Below are 27,619 nucleotides of genomic sequence, written 5' to 3' on the forward strand. Positions count from 1 at the left end.
TTGTCACCCCAGTACGAATGCAAGTGGGTCACACACACACACACACCCGCGCCTGTTTTTCGAAATATAGGTATTGTATGGTGCTTATGGGGGGGTATACCAGTCCGCTCTCATTTGTGTATTGATCAGTGCCCCGTCTGAAAGTGTGGAGGGGAGGGGAGAAGGCGAAGGGGACACCAGTGGGATCGTATCAGATACCAGACGTTGTGTTAGCCAAGGTTGGAACATCTGATAGTGGCTGAGGGAGGAGGAGCTGTCTGGAACCACCACCCTCCGACACAAGCGGGGCTTGGGTAGCCAGCCCCTGTAGCACGGCGAAGACCTCGCTTGTTCCCACACATCTGTCGGTGACGCAGTTCTCATGATAGGAGAGGACGCCCCACGACCGCGCCTCACGGTCCCCCCCGCCTCTCGGCACGAAGAGGAGGGGGTGTTGGTGGAGACGTTGTGGTCAAGGGCGTCCATGATCATACACTGCGGTGCATATTTCGCCTGCTGACGACGTCGCTGCAGAAGGCGACATCCAGCCAGCCGCCACTAACGTCAGGGACGATTACCAAATTTGACGGGGAAGAGGTTTTTAAGGCTGGAGGCGCTGCAGCAACAGCCGGTGCGGAGGAGGAGGAGGTGTGTGTGTGGGTGTGTGTGTGTGGGTGTGTGTGTGTGGGTGGGGTATGTTCATAAGGTGCGACGGGTGATATGAGTTATAGCCCGCGACCTCATGACAGGGGTGTGGGGTTGTTTAAGGTGGTTTGAGGTTGTTTATGACAGGGGTGTGGGGTTGTTTTTCAAGATGGTTTGAGGTTGTATATTCTTCAGTGGGGGGGGGGAGGCTTTGTCATGAGGCGGTCTGGACCTCGTTGGACACACACACACACACACACACACACACACACACACACACACAGCTTTGTGAGTGTACCAAGTATTGTGTGTAAAAGTTCCTGTGTATACCCTAGGCCCGGATGACGGGCTCAAGTGCGTCGATCCAGAGCCACTGGATAAGTCTCTTGGACTTGAGGAATACCTGGGGGGAAAAAAAAGGGGGAGACTGGAATATCTGGAAGGAGTGGAGCTTTGCTGACCTCCTCCCTCCCTCCCTCACCATCCACGAGAGGTACCCACCCATCCCAGGTGTTAGGTACGACTGTGAACCACCCACCCATAGGTACGACTGTGCACCACCCACCCATAGGTACGACTGTGAACCACCTTCCCATAGGTACGAACTGTGCACCACCCACCCGTAGGTACGACTGTGAACCACTCACCCATAGGTACGACTGCGCACCACCCACCCATAGGTACGACTGTGAACCACCTACCCATAGGTACGAACTGTGCACCACCCACCCATAGGTACGACTGCGAACCACCCACCACCCTGCCTGTCTGCCTCAGCCACAGGGGTTGGGTGAGAGTGTGAGGAGTTGGTGGTGGTGGGGGAAACTGCCAAGTTTATCAGAGAGTCGTTTTATGTGCACCCGGGATGAGTGAGGGACATGTGTCTTCAGCAGCAGCCCGACTCGTCCAGATACCTGTGTGCCATGTGATTATGGGGACGCTAATGGTCATGCCTAACCTAGGGAGGGAGGGAGGCGCCCTCCCTAACCTGGGGAGGGAGGGCGCCTCCCTCCCTAACCTGGGGAGGGAGGCCTCTCTGTCTCCCTAACCTGGGGAGGGAGGGCGCCTCCCTTCCTAACCTGGGGAGGGAGGGCGCCTCCCTCCCTAACCTGGGGAGGGCGCCTCTCTCCCTCCCTATTCTGGGGAGGGAGGGCTCTCTCTCCCTAACCTGGGGAGGGAGGCCTACCCCCTCTCTCTCTCTCTCTCTCTCTCTCTCTCTCTCTCTCTCTCTCTCTCTCTCTCACACACACCAAGGGGTGTGGGTGGGGTGTAAAGGGAGGGGGGGGGGGATTATGGGAATGGGTTCATTTATACATAAGAGTGTCGAACCCTTGACACTCTGGGGAGGTGAACGTATCTCAAAGCGCGCGGTGCCCAGGTGTGTGTGTGTGTGTGTGTGTGTGTGTGTGTGTGTGTGTGTGTGTGTGTGCGTGCGCACTGCGAAACCTCGGGGGTTGGGGTGGGGGGTGGTGTCGTGAAGTTGCGACACCATGTTTGGTGTGGCTGCCTTCCTTTACCACACACAGCTGCTGGGACGTTACCTGTACTCCGACGGGCCGTTGTGAGGACGTCGCCCAGCTGGCGCTGAAGTAAGGGAGTGGGAGGGGAAGAGAGAAGAGTAGGCTGTGACTTGAGAGGGTAGGGTAACTTGGTTTGTATCAGGGAAGACGTGTTATGAATATGGCATCCAGGATCTGGGAGGGAATAGCATGAGGTCTGAGAGTAAGTAGATTGTAGACAGTAGATAGTAAAGGTGAGATATGAGGAGACCAGAGGAAGTAGAGACGCGAGTGGCAGTGGCGCGTAAGAGGAGTGGTCGGGTTGAGGCAGACCCCCTGGCTGGCTTAGACTGACGCATGACGCTTGCCACTGCCGTGAGCTTCGTCAGGTAACGCCCCTTTGTCCCCCACGTGAGCTTCAAGTAACGCTTGTGTCCCCCTCGTGAGCTTCGTCAGTTAACGCGCCTGTGTCTCCCACGTGAGCTTCGTCAGGTAACGCGCCTGTGTCTCTCACGTGAGCTTCGTCAGGTAACGCGCCTATATCTCTCACGTGAGCTTCTTCAGGTAACGCTTGTGTCCCCCTCGTGAGCTTCGTCAGGTAACGCCTGTGTGTCCCCCACGTGAGCTTCGTCAGGTAACGCCTGTGTGTCCCCCACTGGTGAGCTTCGTCAGGTAACGCCTGTGTCCCCCACGTGAGCTTCGTCAGGTAACGCGCCTGTGTCCTCCACGTGATGAGCTTCGTCAGGTAACGCCTGTGTCCTCTACCCCCATCATCAGTTGTGTGTGTGTGTGTGTGTGTGTGTGTGTGTGTGTGTGTGTATGTGTGTGTGTGTGTCATCCCACTGGGGATAGTCGCAAGTGTTCTGCTCGGTGGGCGTGGAGCATTTTCTCATCTCTGGACAGCGACACGTCTGTAATTTTACATTCGCCTGGGAGGGTAATGCCACGCTCACCTAACCCCACGAGAGGTTGGGTGGATAGGGGATAGTTTGATGCAGAAGGGGTATGTGGCGGTGGTAGGGTATTTGCGTCATGTACAGACGGTGGTGGTAGTGGGTGTAGTGCACGGGAGGGCAGGTATGGTTGTGTGCGGTGCCCGCCGGCGACGGAGGAGAAGGCGAGGTGTGGTGTGGTGTTTACGGTGGGGGTGGTGGTGGGTTGTTTGGGGGCGGTCTTGTGGTGCGGCCAATGTGGGTTGTTTACCAGCCATGTTTACTCTCCGTGCCTGCCTCTAACCCCTGCCTTGCAGTCGACACCTCTGGCCTGGCTCGCTCCCCTCTCCCTTACCACGCTCGCACTCACTCCCTCCCTCACCCAGAAGTGCTGTCAGAAGGCGTGAAAGTACTGTTCCCTAATGATATACTCGACCCTACATATTCCTAAAACGGGTGATGAGATGGATGGACACCGTATTGATTGGGAAAGGCAGCGTACACACGTACATGTAATGATTCCCCGCGACTTGGTGGTGTACAGGGTTGTGCGCAACACACTTCAGCAACATCCCGAGCACAGGGAGGCTGTGAACACCCGCTCATGCCCAGAGGTGGCGGCGGTAAAGAGACGAAGTACTGATGAGCGTCGTGTGGCCTGAGGAGACCCGGGAATACATCAGTCTTTGGAGAATTTGGGGGTAACTTCTTCATCCCCCACAAGAAGCGCTGAATTTTCAAAGTCAACAAAGTCACATCAGAATCTTTATTGGGTTATTTTTTGAGTGTGCGTTTGGTTGGAGGCCCCATGGGCCTGGCTGTACGTAACGTGCGTATGGTAGGGGGGCCATTGGCCTGGCTGTACGTAACGTGCGTATGGTAGGGGGGCCATGGGCCTGGCTGTACGTAACGTGCGTATGGTAGGAGACCATGGGCCTGGCTGTACGTAACGTGCGTATGGTAGGAGGCCATGGGCCTGGCTGTACGTAACGTGCGTATGGTAGGAGACCATGGGTCTGGCTGTACGTAATATGCGTATGGTAGGCCATGGGCCTGGCTCTACGTAAAGTGCGTATAGCAGGAGGCATGGGAACTGACTGTGCGTGATTCGCGTATGGCTGGAGGCGTGGGACCTGACTGTACGTAATATGCGTATGGTAGGCCATGGGCCTTGCTGTACGTGAAGTGCGTATAGCAGGAGGCGTGGGACCTGACTGTGCGTGGTACGCGTATGGCTGGAGGCGTGGGACCTGACTGTACACGTAATGTCTTGCCATTCCTTTGCTATTTCCGGACCCCCAGACATTCCTCCTTTGTTTACATCCAAGCGCCGCACATGCCTCGCGGTACACACACCAGAGTTGCACGTGCCTCGCGTTACAAACCCAGGGGTGCACGTGCCTCGCGTTACAACCCAGGGGTGCACGTGCCTCGCGATACAACCCAGGGGTGTACGTGCCTCGCGATACAACCCAGGGGTGCACGTGCCTCCTGGTACAATTTAGGGGTGCACGTGCCTCGTGGTACAACCCAGAGGTGCACGCGTGAAAGCCAGTCAGTGATGGAGAATGGTGACAAGAGGCTTTATGAGGTGGAGGACGGTGACAGAGGCCTTTGGAGGTGGAGGACGGTGACAAGAGGCCTTTGGATGTGGAGGACGGTGACAAGAGGCCTTTGGATGTGGAGGACGGTGACAAGAGGCCTTTGGAGGTGGAGGACGGTGACAAGAGGCCTTTGGAGGTGGAGGACGGTGACAGAGGCCTTTGGAGGTCATGGTAGCATGGCCACGTACCCTCTGTAGATAGAGCAGGTCATTTATGAGCCATTTGGTCAGGTTCCCGCCATATTCCTGTGAATTGACAAGGTCAGGGGGCGACGGAGGCGTCTCGTTAGTAGAGTACTTTTATTGTATTTATTTACGATGGAGGCGCCAGTCATGGACAGAAGTCCACGTCGAGGCCGGGCCTTCATTGAAATGTAGAGAGGTTAGTGAATGTGGTGGGGGGGGAAAAAAAGAAGAAGAACGAGGGGAAGTATTGACGAGTTTTGGAAAAGGACGTGTGGAAAACCTGTTTTGTTGTGACGTTGCTCCCGATGACTCTGTGTGTGTGGTGTGACTTGGGAATTGTGGTAGTGGTCGGCGGAGCTGCGGAGTGAGGCGGGCTGTGCAGGGTTGAGTAGGGGGAGGGAGTGAGGGAGTCGTTGTTCGTGTATACCACACCGGTGAGAGGCGAAGGTGTGGGTGGCTGTGGGTCATCTCCACCTCTCAGAGGGGCGTCGTCATCACCAGACGAAGACACGTCCCAAGGCACTGGACCACATGTACACCTGCTCGTTCAGTAATACGTGTGGGCTTTTGCGCTGCGATGCATGTGGCATGGAGGGGGAGAGAGAGAGAGAGAGAGACCCGTGTGGTAGGGGAAGCGCTGGATGAGGGTGTTGTCTATGGTATTTGGTGAAGGCTGGCGCGGTATTAACACTTGTGTCTCCATCGCGCCAGCAGCACCTGCCACAACACCTCTTGCGGAGCCAGATTAGGTCTTCCCCAGTTGCAGTGGTGGTATGGGGAGGAACCGCTGACCAGTTGCAGTAGTGGTATGGGGAGGAACCGTTGACCAGTTGCAGTAGTGGTATGAGGAGGAACCGTTGACCAGTTGCGTTAGTGGTATGAGGAGGAACCGTTAGCCAGTTGCAGTAGTGGTATGAGGAGGAACCGTTGACCAGTTGCAGTAGTGGTATGAGGAGGAACCGTTGGCCAGTTGCGTTAGTGGTATGAGGAGGAACTGTTGGCCAGTAGCAGTAGTGGTATGGGGAGGCACTGAGGCATTCACACATACAAAACGTTGGTGTCAGGCTCTGTGCACCGTGGATGTTGTGAGTGTTGGGGACGGGAGGAGTGAACGGCAGGGGTGGTGCTTAACACGGTTTTCACGAAGTGGGGCACCCACGCACGCGCAGCAGGTGACGCGGGCGTTTACCTCCGGCAGGTGTGCTTCACCGAGGAGACTTCCTGGTAGCCCTGTGAACCAGGGGGGACATACACATATACCACCTCACAGTACTTAGTTGAGGGACGTGTATGTCTTGGGGTGGTGTGTTGGGGTTGGGGGGGACAAGTGGGTGTTTGTGGTGTGTATGGGTGGACGGGTGCGGTGGACAGCTGGTGACGGTGGGTTTGAAGGTGGGTTTGTGGGAGGGCAAGAACAGGAGGAGGAGGAGGGTTGTGGCCCAGCACTCTCCATACACCAGACTGCTGGACCCCTTCCCTTGCTGGCCTTGTCGTCAGTCCCACCCGTCTCACCTCCCTCCCTTGTTGGCCTCGTCGTCTGTCCCACCCGTCCCGCCTCCCTCTCATGTTGGCCTCGTCGTCTGTCCCACCTGCTCCCATGTACTAGTGGCTAGGACTGCATGGAGTCGTGTCGAAATCCAGCGTCATCCGGAGGAGTTGGTGGCTGTGCGAGTGAAAGGAGGGGAACTTGTGAAGAGTGTGTTGGGGAGGGCGGCCGAGTCGAGGGCGTCTCCAGGGATGAGGGGCCGGGGCCAGGCGGGTGGAAACCCGACCTGCGATGTGACGTGCCTCCGACCTAGAGAGAGAGAGAGAGAGAGAGAGAGAGAGAGAGAGAGAGAGAGAGAGAGAGAGGCGGCTGGAAGGGCGGTGTGAGGGGGTGGGGGGGAACGAGCGGGGTTGACGGGCCGGGCAGCGGACGGACTGTAGCGATGGCCCGCCTAATTTTAGCCCCTCGGCGCCGCTCATACTGCTTATTAGTCATCATCGGCGGCGGTGGTCACTCCTCGTCCTCACCCCAGCACTCTCTCTCTCTCTCTCTCTCTCTCTCTCTCTCTCTCTCTCTCTCTCTCTCTCTCTCTCTCTCTCTCTCCGGAGTAGATGCCACTGCCGCACATTAGGCTGAGTGACAGCTCAACCCTGCCAGCCCCTTCTGACGCCCTACCTCTTCCCCCCCCAGCCAAGCCTCGGCCAGGTATGGCACGGCACATACCGAGGTCGTAAGGAGGAGGAGGCAGAGGCAGAGGCAGACTTGTGAAGCGACGGGAAAACTGGAAGTTGTGTGTTGTGGGTAACGGGGGTTGGCCATGTGTTGCATCCCCCATGTAGGGGATGGCCATGTGTTGCACCACCCGTGTGGGAAGTGACCATGTATTGCACCGTGCATGTTGGAAGTAACCAAGTGTTGCACCACCCGTATGGGAAGTGACCATTGTGTTGTGCCACCCGTATGGGAAGTGACCATTGTGTTGCACCACCCTTATGGGAAGTGACCATTGCGTTGCACCACCCGTGTGGGAAGTGACCATTGTGTTGCACCACCCGTATGGGAAGTGACCATTGCGTTGCACCACCCGTGTGGGAAGTGACCATTGTGTTGCACCACCCGTGTGGAAAGTGACCATTGTGTTGCACCACCCGTGTGGGAAGTGACCATTGTGTTGCACCACCCGTGTGGGAAGTGACCATTGTGTTGCACCACCCGTGTGGGAAGTGACCATTGTGTTGCGCCACCCGTATGGGAAGTGACCATTGTGTTGCACCAGCCGTATGACCATTGCGTTGCACCACCCGTGTAGTGGGTGGCTGAGGACTGCACTCCTGGTTCCCGTCATAACTGGGTCAGTTGGCTGATACATCCCCTCACCTCCGGCAGGTGTATGGTGCACGCACCACCACCCTCTCACATCACCCCGCCCCCGTGAGCGGTGGCGCAGCTATACGCTTAACCCGTCGTGTGCTTGGTGCCTCTTCCCTGGACTTGTTCATCACACCTGGAGGACACTCCGTCTCCTCCCCTCCTGTGCTGCACCCTTGGCCTCCCCCCACTCTCTCTCTCTCTCTCTCTCTCTCTCTCTCTCTCTCTCTCTCTCTCTCTCTCTCTCTCTCTCTCTCTCTCTCTCTCTCAACCCTGCAACTAACAACCCTCACCCCCATGTGTGATTCTCCCTACTCCCCCTTAGCTCTCACACTCCCGCCACGTGCGTCACACACACACACACACACACACACACACACACACACACACACACACACACACACACACACCTCCCCTCACCTCCCACTCCTAATTACACCTGACGCCTCCTGTGTCTATTTAAACTGTAGAGATATGACAGGTTTTACGAGGAGCAGCAGTGTGAGGCACGTGAGGTGTGCAGTAGCGAAGCGTAGAGTTTAATGTGCGACTTGGGGGCGCGCTGGCTTGCTCGCAGGGCCGCCCTGGCGAGGACACGAGAGTCGGAGGCGGTACTCTCCCTCCCTCCGTTCATTATCAGGTCTTCTCCTCAGTGTCCACGACTGGCGCAGGTGTGAGCGGACCCAGGGTGATGGTGTTGGTGGAGGTTCGTTCTGGCTGGTTGGCCGGCCGGGAAGGAGGGACCCCGCCCCACCCCGCCCCGCCCCTTGCGGTGGTAGTACCACATGACCCACACAGACCTCCACCACTTCCGGCCCGGTGGAGTCGGCGGTGGTGCGGGTGTCGACTCTGGGGAAAGCCTGGTCGTCGTTCTTCCTTGTAAACCCTTGCCTCTGGCTGGGTCACTATGCGACCCTCCCTCCATCGTCGGGGGTGTGTATATAAAGTCTTTATTTGAAAGACTTGTCGCCTCCTCCTCTTCCTCCTCCTTTTCTTCTTATTCTTGATCCATCCCCTTTTCATCCTCTTCCCCCCCATCTTCATCATTCATTCGGTAGTGATCGTGGCTCTTCGTTTACGCCCCGCGATTGAGATGGGGTATTAAGGGGGAGAGAGAATTCGCTCATTTGTCACGTAGGTGATGTAGGATTAGCAGGGATGGGCAGCCATTGTGTGTGCCACGCTTGTAAGGAGAGCCGTTTACCTGAGGAGGGCGGGAGGGCCGGCTTAGACGGGACTGTGTCTCTTCAGTCAGAGGTTAGTGCCACAGCAGCAGTGTACAGAGTTCAGTGCCACAGCAGCAGTGTACAGAGGTCAGTGCCACAGCAGCAGTGTACAGAGGTCAGTGCCACAGCAGCAGTGTACAGAGGTCAGTGCCACAGCAGCAGTGTACAGAGGCCAGTGCTACAGCAGCAGTGCACAGAGGCCAGTGCCACAGCAGCAGTGTACAGAGGCCAGTGCCACAGCAGCAGTGTACAGAGGCCAGTGCCACAGCAGCAGTGTACAGAGGCCAGTGCCACAGCAGCAATGTACAGAGGTCACTGCCACAGCAGCAGTGTACAGAGACCAGTGCCACAGGAGCAGTCTACAGAGGCCAGTGCTACAGCAGCAGTGTACAGAGGCCAGTGCCACAGCAGCAGTGTACAGAGACCAGTACCATAGCAGCAGTGCACAGAGGCCAGTGCTACAGCAGCAGTGTACAGAGGCCAGTGCTACAGCAGCAGTGTACAGAGACCAGTGCCACAGCAGCAGTGTACAGAGGCCAGTGCCACAGCAGCAGTGTACAGAGACCAGTACCATAGCAGCAGTGCACAGAGGCCAGTGCTACAGCAGCAGTGTACAGAGACCAGTGCCACAGCAGCAGTGTACAGAGACCAGTACCACAGCAGCAGTGTACAGAGACCAGTACCACAGCAGCAGTGTACAGAGGCCAGTGCCACAGCAGCAGGTTCGTCTCAGAGTTCCCAGGACGGGGGCTCAGTCCCCGTACTGTTTGACTTGGCCAGAAGTGTCGTGTGTGTGTGTGTGTGTGTGTGTGTGTGTGTGTGTGTGTGTGTGTGTTGCACCCTCCTACCCAACCTGCTGTGGGCCGTGGGCGACGCAGAATGCCCCCGAAGATCCATCCAGGAACTGGAGTAGAAGGACTGAATCGAGAAACTGTGAATGTCGAACGAATGCGACGCGACACGACACGTTAGCAACAGCCTTGAGAATACAGGTATTCCCGCGCGGGGGGGCGGGGCGGGGGGGCAAAACGCTTATCATTACGTACGAAATGCTTGTACCTGCAGGTGTGCGTCCCCTCTCACGGTATGGAGGTACTGTGCTGGGTGGGATGGTGTTTGTGTGTGTGTGTAAAAGCATGTGTTCCCTTCCCTCCCTCACCCTCAGGACCCGTGACAGCTTTTCACACACTTGATAGCGTCGTGTGGTGTATCGTGAGGGTGGTACACACGGCCACCCGTCGACGGGACCCGGTGAAGAAACATGACCCCCATAAGCTACACACAGGATCCAGTCTATTTGCCATTCAAGCCCATTACTCTCCGCTGCTTTGATTGATGTGTTGAGTCTCAGACAAAGGGAACAGGTTTGGGATTATCACTTTGCATACTTCTTGTTGTACTGGATTGAAAGTTTGTGTGTGTGTGTGTGTGTGTGTGTGTGTGTGTGTCAGGTGCGAGATGCGGTCACTGTAAGGATGAATGAACCTAGCCAGATTATGGCCTTTGTTGCCCCAGTGGCCGTGTTGAAGACGATGCTCTCTGTTATGTCAGGGATGGACGGAGGTCGGTATGAACACACAGCCACCACGTCCGTGTTCTGGTGACGCAGGCCCTAGTGTTGTTTATCCTGACGTGATGACCACCAGCCCCAGGGGATGACGTGGTGACCACCCCCGGGGGATGACGTGGTGACCACCCCCAGGGGATGACGTGGTGACCACCCCCAGGGGATGACGTGGCGACCACCCCCAGGGGATGACGTGGCGACCACCCCCAGGGGATGACGTGGCGACCACCCCAAGGGGATGACGTGGCAACCACCCCCAGGGGATGACGTGGTGACCACCCCCAGGGGATGACGTGGCGACCACCCCCAGGAGATGACGTGGCGACCACCCCCAGGGGATGACGTGGCGACCACCCCCAGGGGATGACGTGGCGACCACCCCCAGGGGATGACGTGGCGACCACCCCCAGGGGATGACGTGGCGACCACCCCCAGGGGATGACGTGGCGACCACCCCCAGGGGATGACGTGGCGACCACCCCCAGGGGATGACGTGGCGACCACCCCCAGGGGATGACGTGGTGACTACCCCCAGGGGATGACGTGGTGACCACCCCCAGGGGATGACGTGGCGACCACCCCCAGGGGATGACGTGGCGACCACCCCCAGGGGATGACGTGGTGACCACCCCCAGGGGATGACGTGGCGACCACCCCCTAGGGGATGGCGTTGTGACGCCAGGGAAGGGCGTGGTGAACCCTGGGCATCCAGTGTGGTGACCCAAGGTGAGGTCTGGGTCAATAGTGTTGTAAGCGCCGCCCGTGGCTCGAGTATACACCCTCCCGTAGAGGCGGTATTCCTGCACCGGAGCCCTCCCATCTAACATAGGCCCCCGTGTCGCCTTTTGGAAGGCCGCACGGCTGCCGAAAATACCCTCCCTAATGACTATGTCATTCCTTGAGCTGCAGGTCTCCGCGTGCCATTTCGTGCCTGACCCAGACCCTACCTAGCATGTGGCTCGGGGGAATAACCTGGTGTAGTAAACTCCTTGGCTACGGCGGTGAGGGGCGTCCCACTCACACACACACACACACACACCCTCCTCCTACGTCGCCACCTTCACTCATCCTGGTGCGTCGTCAGGCCTGGCAGGGCAGCTGGTATGTTGGCGGGACGGCCTGTTGAGGGATGTAGAGGTATCGGACGGCGCTGGGGGAAAGGTTTATGTTTTTTTTAGGGATGCTTTTGTGGCGGGGCTGTGCGCGGGTGGTGATGGCTAGGTTTGGGGGAGGGGGATCTTTACCGTCATGCAGGTTTCCTCCCGCCGCCAACCCGCTAATAGGGTGATCTTGTAGCGTAAGTGATGAGTGTGGCGGTGAAGTGACCGGAGGAGGCGCTGATGGGGTCGGTGCTGGCCCCCCCCCCCCCCCCCCCCCCGCCACACAAGACGCCCCCGGCTGATCCCCATCACACACACAAGACGCGGGGGAGGGGAGACCAGGGCGGCTCGCCACTTGGTCGCGTCAGGAGTGCGAGGACGTGAGGTGAACGCCCGCTGAGCTCCCAGCAGGAAGTGACGGGCCCTTCTGTAGAGTAACGAGGAGACAGACCCCTCCTTGCCTCCGTCACCACACCCACCCCTACCATGGCTTGCACACGTCAACTACACACACCAGGTAGGCCCCACAAGAAACCCTCGCCTCTGGAGACACGGTAACCAGTGTTTCTGGAAGTGTAGAGAGCTTCTCCCACCCACACCCGTGTCACCCTCGATGCAGGAGGAACACCTGAGGTGCTGCCATACAATTCTCCTTTCGTCGCCCGCCCGGGGTGATATAATGAGCTTAGTTGACGCAAACGCAGGCACTCGGGTCCCATAAATTGGCACGCGGCTGCCACGGGAGCCACAGTCAAGCCAACAGCACTGACGGTCGTCGCTGCTTCGGGTCGTGCTTGCATTAGAGAGGGAGGGAGTGGGGGTGAGGTGCGGTGGGAGATGAAAGCAGCCACATTATCAGGAGGACATCAATAACTTTATTTCTGTATCTGTAGTCGTGATCGCGTTCGTCAATTTCCTTATATTGTTGACTGGTCTGGTGACACCGTTGGCGGACGTCCCAGCTGTGGATGTACCGTATGGTGTGGCTCGCCCGATGATGCTGGGGCTGCATGGGCGAGCGTGTGTACGTGGGTGTGTGTATGTATGTGTGTGTGAGGGGGTGGGTGGCAGGAGATTTGGTGCCGGGATGGTTCAGACAGGTATGTGAGGGGCGTGTGTGTGTGTGTGTGTGTGTGTGTGTGTGTGTGTGTGTGTGTGTGTGTGTGTGTGTGTGAGGGTCGGGGTGATCGCGCCAGGCATGTGTTGCCTGGCGGTGGAGGGGGTGGTGGCGCGCGGCCAGGGGGAGGGGAGCCCAGTTTAGCGTTTTGAGGTGGGGGAGGCTGGGCGGTAGGGGAGGCTGGGCATCGGGCGGGGGTACAAGAGGCGCGGGGCACGTCGCGCCCACACCAGTTCCTCTCCCAACCCTCGGCCGACGCTACTGCCGCGCCCGCCGCGCCCCGAGCTTCCCCCTTCCCCACCCACCTGCGATCTCCATAACCATACTGGGACCACCGTAATTCACCGGCTTCCATCGGTACACAGTCGGTGCCCACTGTGGAAAAGTTGTGGTGTTTGTGAGACCCGTGAGTGGCGGACGCATGTAGTGCATTTCCAGAGTGGCAGCGGCGGCGGCCCGCCCGCTCTGGCCTCTTGCATCTCCCTCCCTAACTCCCTCCCTTCCTCCTTCTCTCTTTCGTAACCACGTCAATCGTACCCGCTCGCCTGAACTGCTCCCCCTCCCCCTGAAAACTAACTGTGGCTTTTCGTGAGCGTGTGTCTCCCTCTCCCCCTCTCTGTCTACCTGCGTGCCGAGACCGTGCATGTCTGGATCACCTGTGTGTTAGGGGTAGGCACGGCTCTTCCACCCCAGCTCCTTGTCTCGAGATCAGGGGTGTTTTTGTGCTTGGAGGAAGGCACACGGCACAGCCGGGTCGGGGAAGAAGTGTGCTGGGCAGTATTGGTTGTCGCCGTGGTCGAGTGTTATATGAGTGAACCGTCTCTCGTGGAGGCTGGTGGTTCTGGAGCACCCGGCTGGTGCATCACCAAGAGCGTCACCACCATGTACGGCAGTTACGCCCCCGGGGGCGCGGCTACCGCCCACGTGTACACGGGGGCGCAGTACTCTGGAGTGCCCGCCGCCGCTGCCGCCGCCGCTCCGCCTGCCGTCGTCGAGCCCCTGGTGTTCACTGTCCCACCGCCGCCCACCTGCCCACCCCCGCACGACTCCTGCACCGTGTGCACCGCCTGCACCTCCTGCGGTCGTACCACCGCCACGGCGCCCGTGCACCACTACCACCACAACACGACCGCCTCCGCCTCGCCCACCCAGTCGGAGGAGGACCGCACCCTGGCTCTGCAGCTGCGGGCGGCCGCGATCTTCAACAAGACGGATGTGATGCTGTCTGGTGGAGCCCTCACGGTGCCGCCGCCGCCCCCACCCGCCCTCAACCTGCCGCCCCCGCCCGCAACCACCTTCCCCTATCCTCCGCCCTCACACCCCGTCCACCAGTACGACACCAGCCCCTCCGTCAGCCACTACTGCTCGTGCGACGCCTCCCCGTCCACCAGTAACTGCTCCACCTCTTCCTCACCACTCCCGTCCGGTGCCTACCACACGTGTCTGGCCCTCCCCGCCACCACCACCGCAGCCTTCCTTCCCAACACCGCCGTGGTCACCCTCTCCACCACTGCCTATGTCTCCAACACCGCCTCCACCACCACTACCACCACCAGCACTGATGCTTACCTTGAATCTCCGTCTCCCTCAGGTCAGTCTTGGCCAGGACCAGGAAAGCACTCGACCCCCACCCCACCCCTTTGTCCACCCTCCCTCCCCTCATGTTCTCCCACCTCATCACCCCCCACTCACTCACTCCGTCTCTGCCCCGTACTCATTTGCCCACTCACCCCGTCTCTGCCCCTTACTCATTACCCCCACTCACTCCCTCCGTCTCTGACCCGTACTCATTACCCCCACTCACTCCCTCCGTCTCTGCCCCCCGCCCTCAACAGTAATTTCTGTCTCTGTCTCCTCATTAAACCCGCCCACACAAGTGTTTCAGGCACTATGGACGCAATGCTCCACACTCCCTCACCTCCCTCACTCACTCACTCACTCACTCATGTTCCGTGAAGCCATGTGTGCACCCTTCCACACCCCCTCCCCTCCCCCCCAATGCATGGAGAATGTCGTGTTCGTGTGTGTCTTCCGTGAGGACAGGGCCTTGGGCGAGCCTTACTGCCCTGAACGTAACCCCCCCCCCCTCCCTTTGAACCACGCACGGCACACTAGTGAGGCTGGGAAAGCACACGACTGCTGCGGACAGATAAAGAGACCGACTACCTTCCCGTCCACCACCTCTTTCCCCCCCCCCTCTCGACCCCTTGCGAAACAACAACAACCCCTCCCCCCTTATCTCTCTCTCTATCTCTCTCTCTCTCTCTCCATCCTTCTCTCCTCCTCCTCCTCCTCCTCCTCCTCCATCTCCCCAGTCGCTCCCCTTATTTCTGGCATCTCCCCATACCACAGTTTCAGGGGGACACCGTAATCCACAACTTCTACTTTTCCAGGTAACGAGTTATAGTTGTAGTGAGTGGAGCGGTGAGCGGGACGCTACCCGCCCTCCTCCTACTACTCCTCCTCCTCCTCTTCGTGAAGTAGCTTTAGTGAGAGGTGCATCATCCAGTGGGGAGGGAGGGAGCGAGGTGCTGGCCCAAGGCAACTCACTGGCCTGCTGCCACACCCCTCCTCCTCCTCCTCCTCCACCTCCTCTCCTCCTCAGGTCTCCCCATAGACGAGCCCAAGTAGATGAACCTTTGCTTGCAGGTGACCCGGCGCTGATCTGGGGAGGCAGCGGCTGTGCGGCTTCAACTACGGCACGGTAGGGAGACCCAACCCCCTAAGCCCACCCCCTGGCCCACCCCTGGGCCAAGCTCGTCACCGATTGTGTCATCACTTACTAAAAACTGACTGTCTCTTGTGGATCTTAAAACGACAAATACTTTATTTTTTTTTTTACTAAATGTGTGAGGGACGTTGGGCTCGGTGTTTTGTGTCGTCTTGTGAGGCGTCTTAAGGTAGATGAGGAGTGTGTGTGTGTGTGTGTGTGTGTGTGTGTGTGTGTGTGTGCGCGCGCACGTGTGTGAACATGGAAAGGGGACTTCGTCCTCGAGGAGGTTCGTATAGACGAGTCTGAGATCCTCCAGACCCGAGCATATGGTATCAAGCATAGCCAAGAGTGGCAGAGACAACCACACTCGTGTTGGGTCGGGGTTGGAGTGGGTGTGAGGGGTGTGACATGGACAGGTGGTAGTACATTTATACGTGTGTACAGGAAGGTTGTTCTCCAGGCATGTATATAGTACACTAGATCGTACGTGCTGTTGTCTCGTGTTCACGGCCTTGTTCGCGTTCTTGTTACGCGTGTAAGTGACTCGCCGTCTTTGGTTAACGTGCGTTGTGAACTTGACCGGTGGGACGTCCAGTGACGCGATAGGGATAAGGGCCGGCTCCCAGAAGCGTAGGGGATGAATGCCCATGTTGCACTCGTCCTCACAGCGTGGCTGCTGGTGCCCCCCTTAAATGAGGGACTCGTGATGATACCTGCTAATTCAAAGGGCGTGGGAGAGAGGAGGAGGTCGACGAGGAGGCAGGGGTGTGTGGTGTGTTAAGGTGTTGCAGTCCTTGATAATTGAGGGGCTCCGTCGTCATCAGGGTAACACGCACCCTACCCCCAACCCCACCTCGCCCCTCCTCCGTGTTTACGACGCCCATCAGTCACACAGTCGCCCCCGCCGCCGCCGCCTCCTTCCGTCTCGCGTCTGTCAGCCACAAGGTTGGCAGGAAGGTGCGCGTTGCCTCATTACCTCCGTCTTTGTGTCCTTTTTTTTCTGTAATTATCTTTTATTATTATTATCAGTCTTCCTGAGGTGTTAATGGGTTGAATCGCGCTAATATATATTTTTTTTTTTTTTTTTTTGGGGGGGGGCGCAACTGAAGCCCTAATCAAGGTCCTGTGTCGTTACCCTGCGTACTCAGGGGGGACAGGAAGTGTGTGTGTGTGTGTGTATACCCAGTAGTGTGCAGGGCATGGCGAGGAGCCGATCTTGGTATACCTCCGTACGGTAAAGTAGATGAGACTTTTAGTTTTTTTTTTTTTTTTTTACTGTTATGGCTACGTTTTTTCATTCTCTCTCTCTCTCTCTCTCTCTCTCTCTCTCTCTCTCAATAACGAGGGGACGTAAATCACAGGTCTGACAGACGCAGAACCTATTTTTTTTGTGTGAGTGTGTATGTGTGTGTGAGTGTGTATGTGTGTGTGTGTGTGTGTGTGTGTGTGTGTGTGTGTGTGTGTGTGTGTGTGTGTATGCATAGACTAATGACATTTCAACTTGAGCCTTGGCCAACGTCGCTAGTCGTAGATTCGCCAGGGCTCGGCCCACGTAAGGGGGCGCGCCCCCGCATGCGCCCACCCCTGCCAGAGCCCTCGTGGTGGGCGGGGTAGTCCTGGGTAGTGGAGGGAGGCAGGTGAGGGCGACTGGTTGGCTCTGGGGGAGAGGGGGCAGGCGGCAGACTGCCCGCCCTTCAAGCCCCGCTACAGGTGTGCAAAACAAAAACAAAAGGGTGGCACATGCCCAGTGCCTTGGCATCTGCTAGGATCGTGTCCTGCCTCCAGCGCCGTCGGTCGTATACCACAGCCCCGTCCTACGTGACCGTGACTACCGTGACCGCGCACACACACACACACACACACACACACACACACACACACACACAAGGCTACGTGACACACGTGTCCCCAAGGAACACCCGTGACGAAGATATGACATGGCAGTCGCTGCCGTGTTGATACACGCGTCACCCAACCCCCCACCTCCTCTCGTATCTTGCCCTGCGTCACACCCCCTTCACGGCCACACACCCCCGGGGCACCTCTCGCGACGTGACGACGACGACTTTCTGCACTGAATGAATATATGCTGTCGGTCTCAGCAGCTGCAGCTTGGAGTAGCTACTCCGTCCTTCGTGGAGGGATATCGGGAAGGAGGGAGGCTTCCTCGAAACCCAAACCCCCCCAGTGCATCATCTCTCCCAAGCCATTTGCATTCGCACGGTGTTCCGCGTGGGGCGATGTAGGCTGGACTTCGACTATGGATGTGGCGCTCCGTGTCCGTGACGTCTTGCTGGTCCTCCCGTAGGGCGGCAGAGCATCGCCAGGACGCTGGAGATGCCGAGGGTTGCATCCCCAAGGGCAGATGTCTAGACTGTGACTGCTATGTAGAGAGAGAGATGTGCCATCCCCGCGCCACCCCTGGTGCTCAAGTGTCAGGTGTTGTAACGTCATTGTCTTTAGTAGCAATATGTTCTGATCGCTGCTGCTGTGTGGACGGGTGCTCTGTCCCCCTGGCGCTGTGTGGGCATATATTTTGGATCTCCCTAGGTGCTGTGTGGGCATATGTTTTCTACCCCCTGGCGCTGTGTGTGCGCATATGTTTTGGACCTCGGGGTATTGTGTTAGGCATATGTTTTGGATCTCCTGTTATTGTGTTAGGCATATGTTTCGGACCTCCTGGTATTGTATTAGGCATATGTTTTGGACCCTCCTGGTGTTGTGTTGGGATATATTTTGGACCCCATCCCCCCAGGTGCTGTGTGGGCATATGTTTTGACCTCTACTTCTGTGTAGGCATATGTTTTAGGACCCTCCACCTGGCGCTGTGTAAGCACATGCTTTAGACCCCCTTGGTGCTGTGTGAACGGGTGCTCTGTCTCCCCCCTTCTGGCGCTGTGTCGACGTGTGTTTTAGACCCCCTGGTGCTGTGTAGGCATATATAAAGGACCCTACCCTCTCCTTGTGCTGTGTTAAGCTGGTGTAGTACTATACTGACCCCAAGTGTGCATTTTGGGCAGGTGTCCCGACGCCTCTAGCGATGCTTGGGAAGGTGTTAGTCGAGGCCCCCTTAGTAGTGTGGAGGAGGCAGGTGTCCCAGACCCGCAGTATGCTATTCAAGCAGGTGTTCTCCTCCCCCACCACACACCTGGTGCTGCCTACGGAGGTATTCTAATTCCCCGTCAGTGCTGTGGAGCGCAGGTGTTCCGACTCTCTTGTGTTATTCACGCAGGTGTTCGGACATCAACACCTCCCTCCCGACCCACCACCCTCATCCTCCTCCTCCTTCTCCTTCTTCTCCTCATCCTCCTCCTCCTTCTCCTTCTTCTCCTCCTCCTCCTCCTCCTCCTCCTCCTCCTCCTCCTCCTCCTCCTCCTCCTCTTCCCAAGGGCTGCCAATACGGGTGGTGTGTGACCTCTTCGGGTGGGTTGGGTTGGAGTGGTGGGGCTGGCCGGGGGCTGCTGTTTAAGACAGGTCTACTGACTTGACTTGGGTCTACTGACTGACTTGGGTCTACTGGCTGACTTGGGTCTACTGACTTGACTTGATCCTCGCCTTATCGTAGTTTACGCTGGTATTCTGACCCCACGATGCCCCCTGGCAGGTGTTCAGACACGACACCCTCCCCCAGCCTTCTCTCTCTCTCTCTCTCTCTCTCTCTCTCTCTCTCTCTCTCTCTCTCTCTCTCTCTCTCTCTATCTATCTATCTATCTATCTATCTATCTATTTATCTCTCCGCCATGGCGCTGCTGCTGTTGCTTAAGCAGGCATTCTGACACTGTGTATTGCCTCAGTGAGCTTCTCTCTCTCTCTCTCTCTCTCTCTCTCTCTCTCTCTCTCTCTCTCTCTCTCTCTCTCTCTCTCTCTCTCTCTCTCTCTCTCTCTCTCCGCCATGGCGCTGCTGCTGTTGCTTAAGCAGGCATTCTGACACTGTGTATTGCCTCAGTGAGCTTCTCTCTCTCTCTCTCTCTCTCTCTCTCTCTCTCTCTCTCTCTCTCTCTCTCTCTCTCTCTCTCTCTCTCTCTCTCTCTCTCTCTCTCCGCCATGGCGCTACACTGTATTGCCTCAGTGAGCTTGGATTCTTCCTCCCGACCATATATACCCGTGGTGTGTCCTCGTCAGCGGTAGACGACTTGTCTTTTGCGCCCAGCTGCGCCACAGGAGTGTCTCACCCGTGTGGGTAATTCCCTTCACAGATATTTTTTTTTCTTCGTTTTTCCAAAGTGCAAAATGATCCTTGTGGTAATTGAATGAGCCATGAGCCTGCCTGTCACAGAGAAGGCTGCTCTCCCATTTGTCTTAAGTGTCCCTCCTTCCCGAAACAGACGTGTGCAGTGACTGTGGACGTGGTGTTTCACTGGAACGACAGGGCGGCTACTTTTGTATTGGGTAAATTATCGCTGACTTTTGACCGATGTTTTCATTTAGGCTACCTGGCCTTTTTTTGTTTTTATATCTCCGATAGAATAAATCCTGAATTGGAACGAGGTAACGTGAATATTTCCGTATGTTTTTAGGTTAGTATGTCATCTGAAGTAGGCGTGTCACCCCCTAAAGTGAATTAGAGAGGGATTGACGAATCTGGTTTAGTTGGTGATAAGAAAGGGTCTCTTGGATCCGTTTTCTACATTTGGCCTGTGACAGGGAAAATGGTATTCGTGGAAATTTTAACGCGTAACTATTATATTCATAGCACCCTGTTATGTAATAATAATTTTCGTGAATAATATAACTTTTAATTTTCTTTTGATAAAATATTTATGACGAGAATTTTCCAAACCTCTATAAGAATATGTAATCAATTTTTTTTTCACCATATGAATTGTGTAGAAATTTGTATATCAATGTTATTATAAAGTTAAAGCCCCCTTCAAAATCAAAATGGGTTCATTGGCTCGAAATTAAAGGTAATTAATCCGTTATGAGTGTGTGTGTGTGTGTCTGTGACTGTGTACGTGTGTGTGTGTGTGTGTGTGTGTGTGTGTGTGTGTGTGTGTGTGTCTATGACTGTGTACGTGTGTGTGTGTGTTTGTGTCTCTGTGTGTGATACCCCCATAGTACGGGTGTAGGCTAGGGAGTAGCGAGGTAGTGTGGTCGACCTTGGCTCATGGTGAAGCGTGGTGTAAGCCTTAAACCTGCATGAATCAATAGGCGTCTGGTGCCTGGTGGCCTCGGCCGGGCTAGCAAGGCTACGGTCTCGTGTATGGCAAGAAGTCTCGGCCAGGCCAGATGGCTACGGCGTGACTTATCGCTAGCCCCAGCCAGGCCAGGTGGCTACGGCCTTACTCATCGCTGGCCTCGGCTTGGCCAGCTGACTACTGTCTCAATTGCCATTGGTCTCGGCCAGGCCAGCTGGCTCCTCAACTTATTCCAGGCCAGCTGGCCTTCTGCTCCCTCACTTATCCCAGCTCTCGGCTAGGCCAGCTGACCACTACCTCACGTATACCCTGCTTTTGCCACTACTCACACACACACACACACACACACACACACACACACACACACACACACACACACACACACACACACTACCACTGCCCCATGTACACGACTGGTACGACAGTTTAGGTCGACTTACAATGTTAAAAGTACTGGTGTAGAGTGGGTGCGTGCGTGCCTCGCCCCGGGGTCTGGCCATTGTCTGCTGCATAACCCACTGTCTCTCCTGCTGTAGTGCCCTTACTCTGCCTCTACTGTAGATTGTGGGCCTAGGCTGGCCCTGGACTATCCCTGCTACAGGGATGGGGCCTAGGCTGGGTCCTAGGCTGGTCTTGCACTACCCCTGCTACAAGGATGGGGCCAAGGCTGGTCCTGCACTACCCCTGCTACAAGGATGGGTCCTAGGCTGGTCCAGCACTACCCCTGCTACAAGGATGGGGCCAAGGTTGGTCCTGCACTACCCCTGCTACAAGGATGGGTCCTAGGCTGGCCCTGCACTACCCCTGCTACAAGGATGGGTCCTAGGCTGGCCCTGCACTACCCCTGCTACAAGGATGGGGCCGAGGCTGGTCCTGCACTACCCCTGCTACAAGGATGGGTCCTAGGCTGGTCCTGCACTACCCCTGCTACAAGGATGGGTCCTAGGCTGGTCCTGCACTACCCCTGCTACAAGGATGGGGCCTAGGCTGGTCCTGCACTACCCCTGCTACAAGGATGGGGCCTAGGCTGGTCCTGCACTACCCCTGCTACAAGGATGGGGCCTAGGCTGGCCCTGCACTACCCCTGCTACAAGGATGGGGCCTAGGCTGGTCCTACACTACCCCTGCTACAAGGATGGGTCCTAAGCTGGTCCTGCACTACCCCTGCTACAAGGATGGGGCCTAGGCTGGTCCTGCACTACCCCTGCTACAAGGATGGGGCTTAGGCTGGTCCTGCACTACCCCTGCTACAAGGATGGGGCCTAGGCTGCCCCTACACTACCCTAAGTGTAAGGGTATTCCTAGGCTGTGTACAGATACACCATCTCTTTTAAACTGATGATTTTAAAAAGGATGATATGCGATATTTATTTAGATTTGGTGAATTATTATAACGTATGCGACAACATGAGTCCTGTTCAGTCCAGCATTGACAGACCCACGGCTTCTTGACTAGTTATTTAGAGTTTACGTGTGTGTTTGTGTGTGTGTGTGTGTGTGGTTGTGTGTGTGTGTGTGTGTGTGCGTGCACTTTGTATAATTAGTTATATATCGGCTGGATGAAGTTCGTAATATCTGATTAACATTAACGTCTTTGATTATTGATTTTTTATTTATTTATGTATTGGTTTATTTATATTTTTTTTGCTGCCTTTTTGCGACACATTCACGGTGCGCTATGTTCGTGTGGGTGGTACGGTGTAGAGCGTTGTCTGGGGGGGAGAGGCGGCCCACTACTCTCATCCTCACGGGTGCTTCCGGAGGTGGGAGAGGAGGAGGGTGGGTGGTGGGTTGGTGGGTTATGTCTTGCATAACGACACAGGTCCTTCGTCTGCACTCAGGGCCCCGGGTGCTTTCTGGGGGAGGAGAGGAGGAGGGTGGGTGGTGGGTTGGTGGGTTATGTCTTGCATAACGACACAGGTCCTTCGTCTGCACTCAGGGCCCCGGGTGCTTTCGGAGGTGGGGAGGAGAGGAGGAGGGTGGGTGGTGGGTTGGTGGGTTATGTCTTGCATAACGACACCAGTCCTTCGTCTGCACTCAGGGCCCCGGGTGCTTTCGGAGGTGGGGAGGAGAGGAGGAGGGTGGGTGGTGGGTTGGTGGGTTATGTCTTGCATAACGACACCAGTCCTGTAGCCTCCGCCTAGCAGCCATGTGTAAAGGGGTTGGAGGGGAAGGGGGGAAGTATATTTGCTTACCCGCGCCACCACACCAGAGCCCGCGCCCCCCCGGCTCTTCTCCTCCTCCTCCAGGAAGACCTATTGACAAACTCGCAACTGTGTGTGTGTGTGTGTGTGTGTGTGTGTAGAACCGCTGGTTTTATTTTTTTTTATTTTTTTTTTCGTTTTATTTGGACATTTACGATGTGAAAATTGGGGAGAACCTTTGGAAATCGCAGGTCTGTACGCACGAAAGTACATTGTGTTACACATTGTGTGTGTGTGTGTGTGTGTGTGTGTGTGTGTGTGTGTGTGTGTGGTTGTACGGGTGTTTGAGTGTATGTAGGAGGGCGCCACGCGAGCCGTAGACGCCGTTTGTAGTGTCCACACCGTTCTATCCGTTGTCCCATCCGTTGTCCTATCCCTTGCCCTATCCTTTGCCCCATCCATTGCCCTATCCGTTGTCCCATCCGTTGTCCTATCCCTTGCCCTATCCGTTGTCCCATCCGTTGTCCTATCCTTTGCCCCATCCTTTGCCCTATCCTTTGCCCCATCCCTTGCCCTATCCTTTGCCCCATCCGTTGCCCTATCCTTTGCCCCGTCCGTCGCCCCATCCGTTCATTGCCGGTGGGATGGATTGGTGTGGAGACGCGGCCCCGTCAGATGGTGACGCAGAATGTGGGAGCAAAAGAGAAAATAATTCTTGCTAATAGTTCCACTTAAGATCCTGGGAGCTGTTACAGGTAGGCCATGACTGAGGGCGGTGCGGGACGGCCCGGGCTGGTGTGTGTGTGTGTGTGTGGGACCAGCCCGGCCGGCCGCGGGGGGGAAGGGGGCGCCCCTTCCTCCTCCTCCTCCTCCTCGCCACTTGGGTCGATGTCTCGTAAAATTTTTAAGTCGTGCATGTGGAGTATGGTGGGTATTGTGGATATGCTGATGGCCAGGGAGTGGAGTGGAGGGTGACACACACACCCTCTGCCTGGCTGGCTGGCTGCTATACACCTGGCTTGTGGAGGTGGTGGTGGTGTTGGCGGCCTTGCCTATGGTAATTTATAGTCTGATTTTATTGTAGTCGGTGAGTGATTGAGTTAATAGTGGCGTTGAGGAATGGGTGAGCGAGGGTCATATTATGTATGTATAATTGTGTGTGTGTGTGTGTGTGTGTGTGTTTCGTAATTGATTGCCGCTTCCCGCGTCAGCGAGGTGGCGCCGGGAACAGACTTGAGAAAGGCCCCCATCCACTCACATCCATATTCTAGCTTCGCAAATCCCTTCGTAGTCTGTCCCTGACGCTAACCTCGCTGACACGGGAAACTGCGATCATGTACGGGGGGGGTTGGAGAAATAGATAGGTAGGTGTTACCGGACCCTGCCTTCACGGCGAGGGGAGAGGTCGCTCCTGGTAAAGGTTGTTTAATCGTCAGCGGACATTAAGGCAGAACTGAAGGCTGCTGCTCCTCCTCTCAGTCCATATATATATATACATGCCCCTCATTCCTTATTGATCGCCATTTCCCGCGTGAGCTAGGCAGCGCCATATGAAGAGGCATATTTTTTTTTCCCCCACTTGAAAGATGTTTCGATAGACTTCGTTTGCCTTCGGCTCCCTCTGATTAGAAAAAACTGACGAGGAAGGTGAAACGGTCGTCAGAGATAAGAGAGGGTCTGTAGTGTGTCAGTAGTACTTTTTTTGAGGGGGAGGGAGGAAGACTCCACTCTGGCGCGTGTGGTCCATTATGCGGATGGAGGACCTGGACTGTGGTTGACGTATATTCTCACCTAGGCCACTGATGATGGAACGTGGTTCGAGCTAGATGGCGTGGGGGCGTGCAAGGCCAGAGGAGTGGCGTGGGGAGCCGCGGAGGGTAAAGGAAGATGTCGAGTTCTAGCCACTTTCCTACGAGTGAAAAAAATCGCCATTTTGAGACGGCTCTTCGTGGACTGAGGGACTGGGTCAGACGGTGACCCTTGGTCACGTGATGGAGAGGCGGCCCGGCCCCACTGTGTGTGTAAGACCTGGAATCGCAGTATGACCTGTGTGGTATGACACAATGTAATTCTTAATTGTACGGGAATCTCGTAGCCTTAAGAGGAATTATATAATGACATCGGAAGGAATTAATGTAATTAAGACTGATAATGGGGCGTCCTAGTTTCCTCTCTTCGATATATATCAACTGACTTATATTTCTCTCTTGTGTATCCCCTGATGATGTGATTATTACACGAAAGTGCACTTGGGAACTTATCGTGTTTCATTTTCCCCGTGGTATATGTATGAGCTGTTTGAGGAAAGACAAAATACTCAATTTTGTACGAATGATTTTAAGATTTGAAATGTCTTTTAAAAGAAACCATGGTATGTTGTCCTTCGTATATGGTTTTATGTACCTTTTCACCGGCTAAAAAAAGCTTTGAATAACCATTGGGATATATATATATATATATATATATATATATATATATATATATATATATATATATATATATATATATGTAATGACTTTGTGGTTGCGTGCCATGGTAATAAAGCCACTTGTAAGGTGATTGTGGTAGGATTGTGGTAGAGTGTTGCTTGGTTGGGTGGTCGATTTTTGCCGCAGGAGAGGCCAACGCCCGACTGGTGATAGTGGCGACTGGTGGTGATGGTGGTAGTGGTGACTGGTGATGGTGATTGGCTGTCGTGTGCGTGATGGTGGTGCTGGTTGGTTGGTTGGTTGTCGTGTGTATGATGATGGTGGTGTGCGTGTCATGTTGGCCCACGGAAGGCAGGAGGGAGGGAGGGTGGCGTGGGGCACGGGGTTGTTATGGATTTACCTGTGGAGGCACCACCAGCACAACTGCTGCTGCTGCTGCCGCCTCCAACCCGACCAGGTGTGAACTCTGACCCCTTGCCCCCCACTTCCCCAGCCATCACTAGCCCCACCCCCTCACTAGCCCCACTTCCCTGAGAGTCTGTCCTCCCTCCCACTCTGACCATCCCCCGGGGCCAAGGCTAGAACCCCCTCATCATCACGCCCCCCCTCCACACTCCATCCCCTACCCATTACATATCATGCCCTCACACACACCCCCCCAGCCCATGATCAGACCACCCCTTCCCCCCGCCGTCACCTCAGGGGGCTCCCCACATGGCACCCACCAGGGAAGGCTCGTGGTTCCCCAGCCTCGTGAAAGGGCGTCAAGGTCACCCATGGCTCTCCTTCCCCATGGCTCTCCTCCCCCGGTGTCAAAATATGACTAGTGTCCGCTCGCAGTATCGCCAATCTACACACCTTGTCTGTGGCGGCAGTAGATCCCCCACAATACCCGGTAGCCCCTTGTCTGTGTTGGCAGTAGATCTCCCCACAATATCCCGTAGCCCCTTGTCTGTGGTGGCAGTAGATCCCCCACAATATCCCGTAGCCCCTTGTCTGTGGTGGCAGTAGATCTCCCCACAATACCCCGTACCTCCTTGTCTGTGGTGGCAGTAGATCTCCCACAATATCCCGTACCCCCTTGTCTGTGGTGGCAGTAGATCTCCCCACAATATCCCGTACCCCCTTGTCTGTGGTGGCAGTAGATCTCCCACAATATCCCGTACCCCCTTGTCTGTGGTGGCAGTAGATCTCCCACAATATCCCGTACCCCCTTGTCTGTGGTGGCAGTAGATCCCCCACAATACCCTGTAGCCCCTTACCCTAATGTATATGTTGTAGATGTGGTTACGTAGTGAACTGGGAGATGGAGTGGAGAGCGAGGCCCGCCCCCCAGAGTTGGAGGGCTGTGGTGGTGGTGGTGGCGTGTGGTGGTGAGGACCCTCTAGAGCACTTCGATGATGACCACGTCGCAAGGCACACACACACACACACACACACACACACACACACACACACACACACACACACACACACACACACGCGCGCGCGTACGTACGTTAGGTCGGTGTCGCGTTCATGGCCGGCCCCCTGGATCTCACGGACGCACGCCTCGACCCTTCACCGCCTCCGAGATCTTCCATAAAACAGCTGGGTCCCCCTCCCTCACTCGCTGGAGCACCCCCTTCCCTTGTCCTTGCATATGACCCTCCCACGTCGTCCCCCCCCACACACACACGTACCATACAGAGTGGGGGTTATCTGTCTCACCTCTGACCTTGGGAGGGGGGATCTCTCCTGCTGCAGGCGCGGCTGGTGTCGTCAGCCACAGCAGTAGGAGGTCCTAGGCCCTCACTTGGCACCGCGAAGGCTCATTACCGTATGACCAAACGTTAGTGGCTGAAATAGTGATTGGTTAGGGGGGGTCGTGCTGGTGGGTCGACTTGTGGGTGTAGGGGCGTGTGTATGTCCGCGCCGCGGGGTAATAGATGTAGGTGTTTGAGGGTGTGTGGGGATGGATGTAGGTGTGTCTGCTGCGCTGAGGTGCGTGTGTATGTGAGGCAGGGCTAAGGTGTGTGTGTGTGCGTGTGTGTGTGTGTGTGTGTGTGTGTGTGTGTGTGTGTGTGTGTGTGTGTGTGGTTGGTGCATGTGTTCCTGTGTGTTAAGAGGGCGTGGCCCGCTCTGGGTGGGGTGCTGATGAATTAGTGTGTGTGTGTGTGTGTCAGGGAGGGAATGTTGTCAGTATGAGGTCAGGGCCGCGCATGCCCAGGTCACGCAAGTATGTCTAGGGTATCCCAGGTCGCACGGTGTGTCCAGGGTATCCCAGGTCACGTGGGTATGTCCAGGGTAGCCCAGGTCACGCACGCATACCTTGGCGTACGCCACCTAGCCAGTGACATACACATGCGCCACCTGGTCAGTGTCATACTCATCATACAGTGGCACTGTCCGTTGCGTATGACACTGGCTGGGGAAGTGGGCCCGATGACCGAGAGTCTAGCAAGTACGTGAGTCCATCTTTCAATGTCCGTGGTAAGTACGTGGATT

General features: G+C 56.1%; 1 protein-coding gene across 13 annotated transcripts in view; it reads left to right on the forward strand.

Moving 5' to 3' along the window:
- LOC139763508 (heterogeneous nuclear ribonucleoprotein K-like) overlaps positions 1-27,619 on the forward strand; it is a 430,043-nt gene that overhangs the window by 256,009 nt on the left and 146,415 nt on the right. Inside the window, exon 1 of one of the 13 annotated variants that reach the window (XR_011716171.1) lies at positions 13,132-14,299. The exons of 11 other annotated variants lie outside the window; for them this stretch is intronic. Coding sequence is in view for 1 of the 2 variants with exons in the window: in XM_071689648.1 (XP_071545749.1) it covers positions 13,516-14,299 (784 nt within the window). In the remaining variant the exon portion in view is untranslated. Of the gene's footprint in view, positions 1-13,131; positions 14,300-27,619 lie in introns of those variants that run through there. One more of the 13 variants, XM_071689648.1, reaches the window with a different exon arrangement.

The sequence above is a fragment of the Panulirus ornatus genome, chromosome 47 (assembly GCF_036320965.1).
Source record: "Panulirus ornatus isolate Po-2019 chromosome 47, ASM3632096v1, whole genome shotgun sequence".
NCBI classification, from domain to species: Eukaryota; Metazoa; Arthropoda; class Malacostraca; order Decapoda; family Palinuridae; genus Panulirus; species Panulirus ornatus.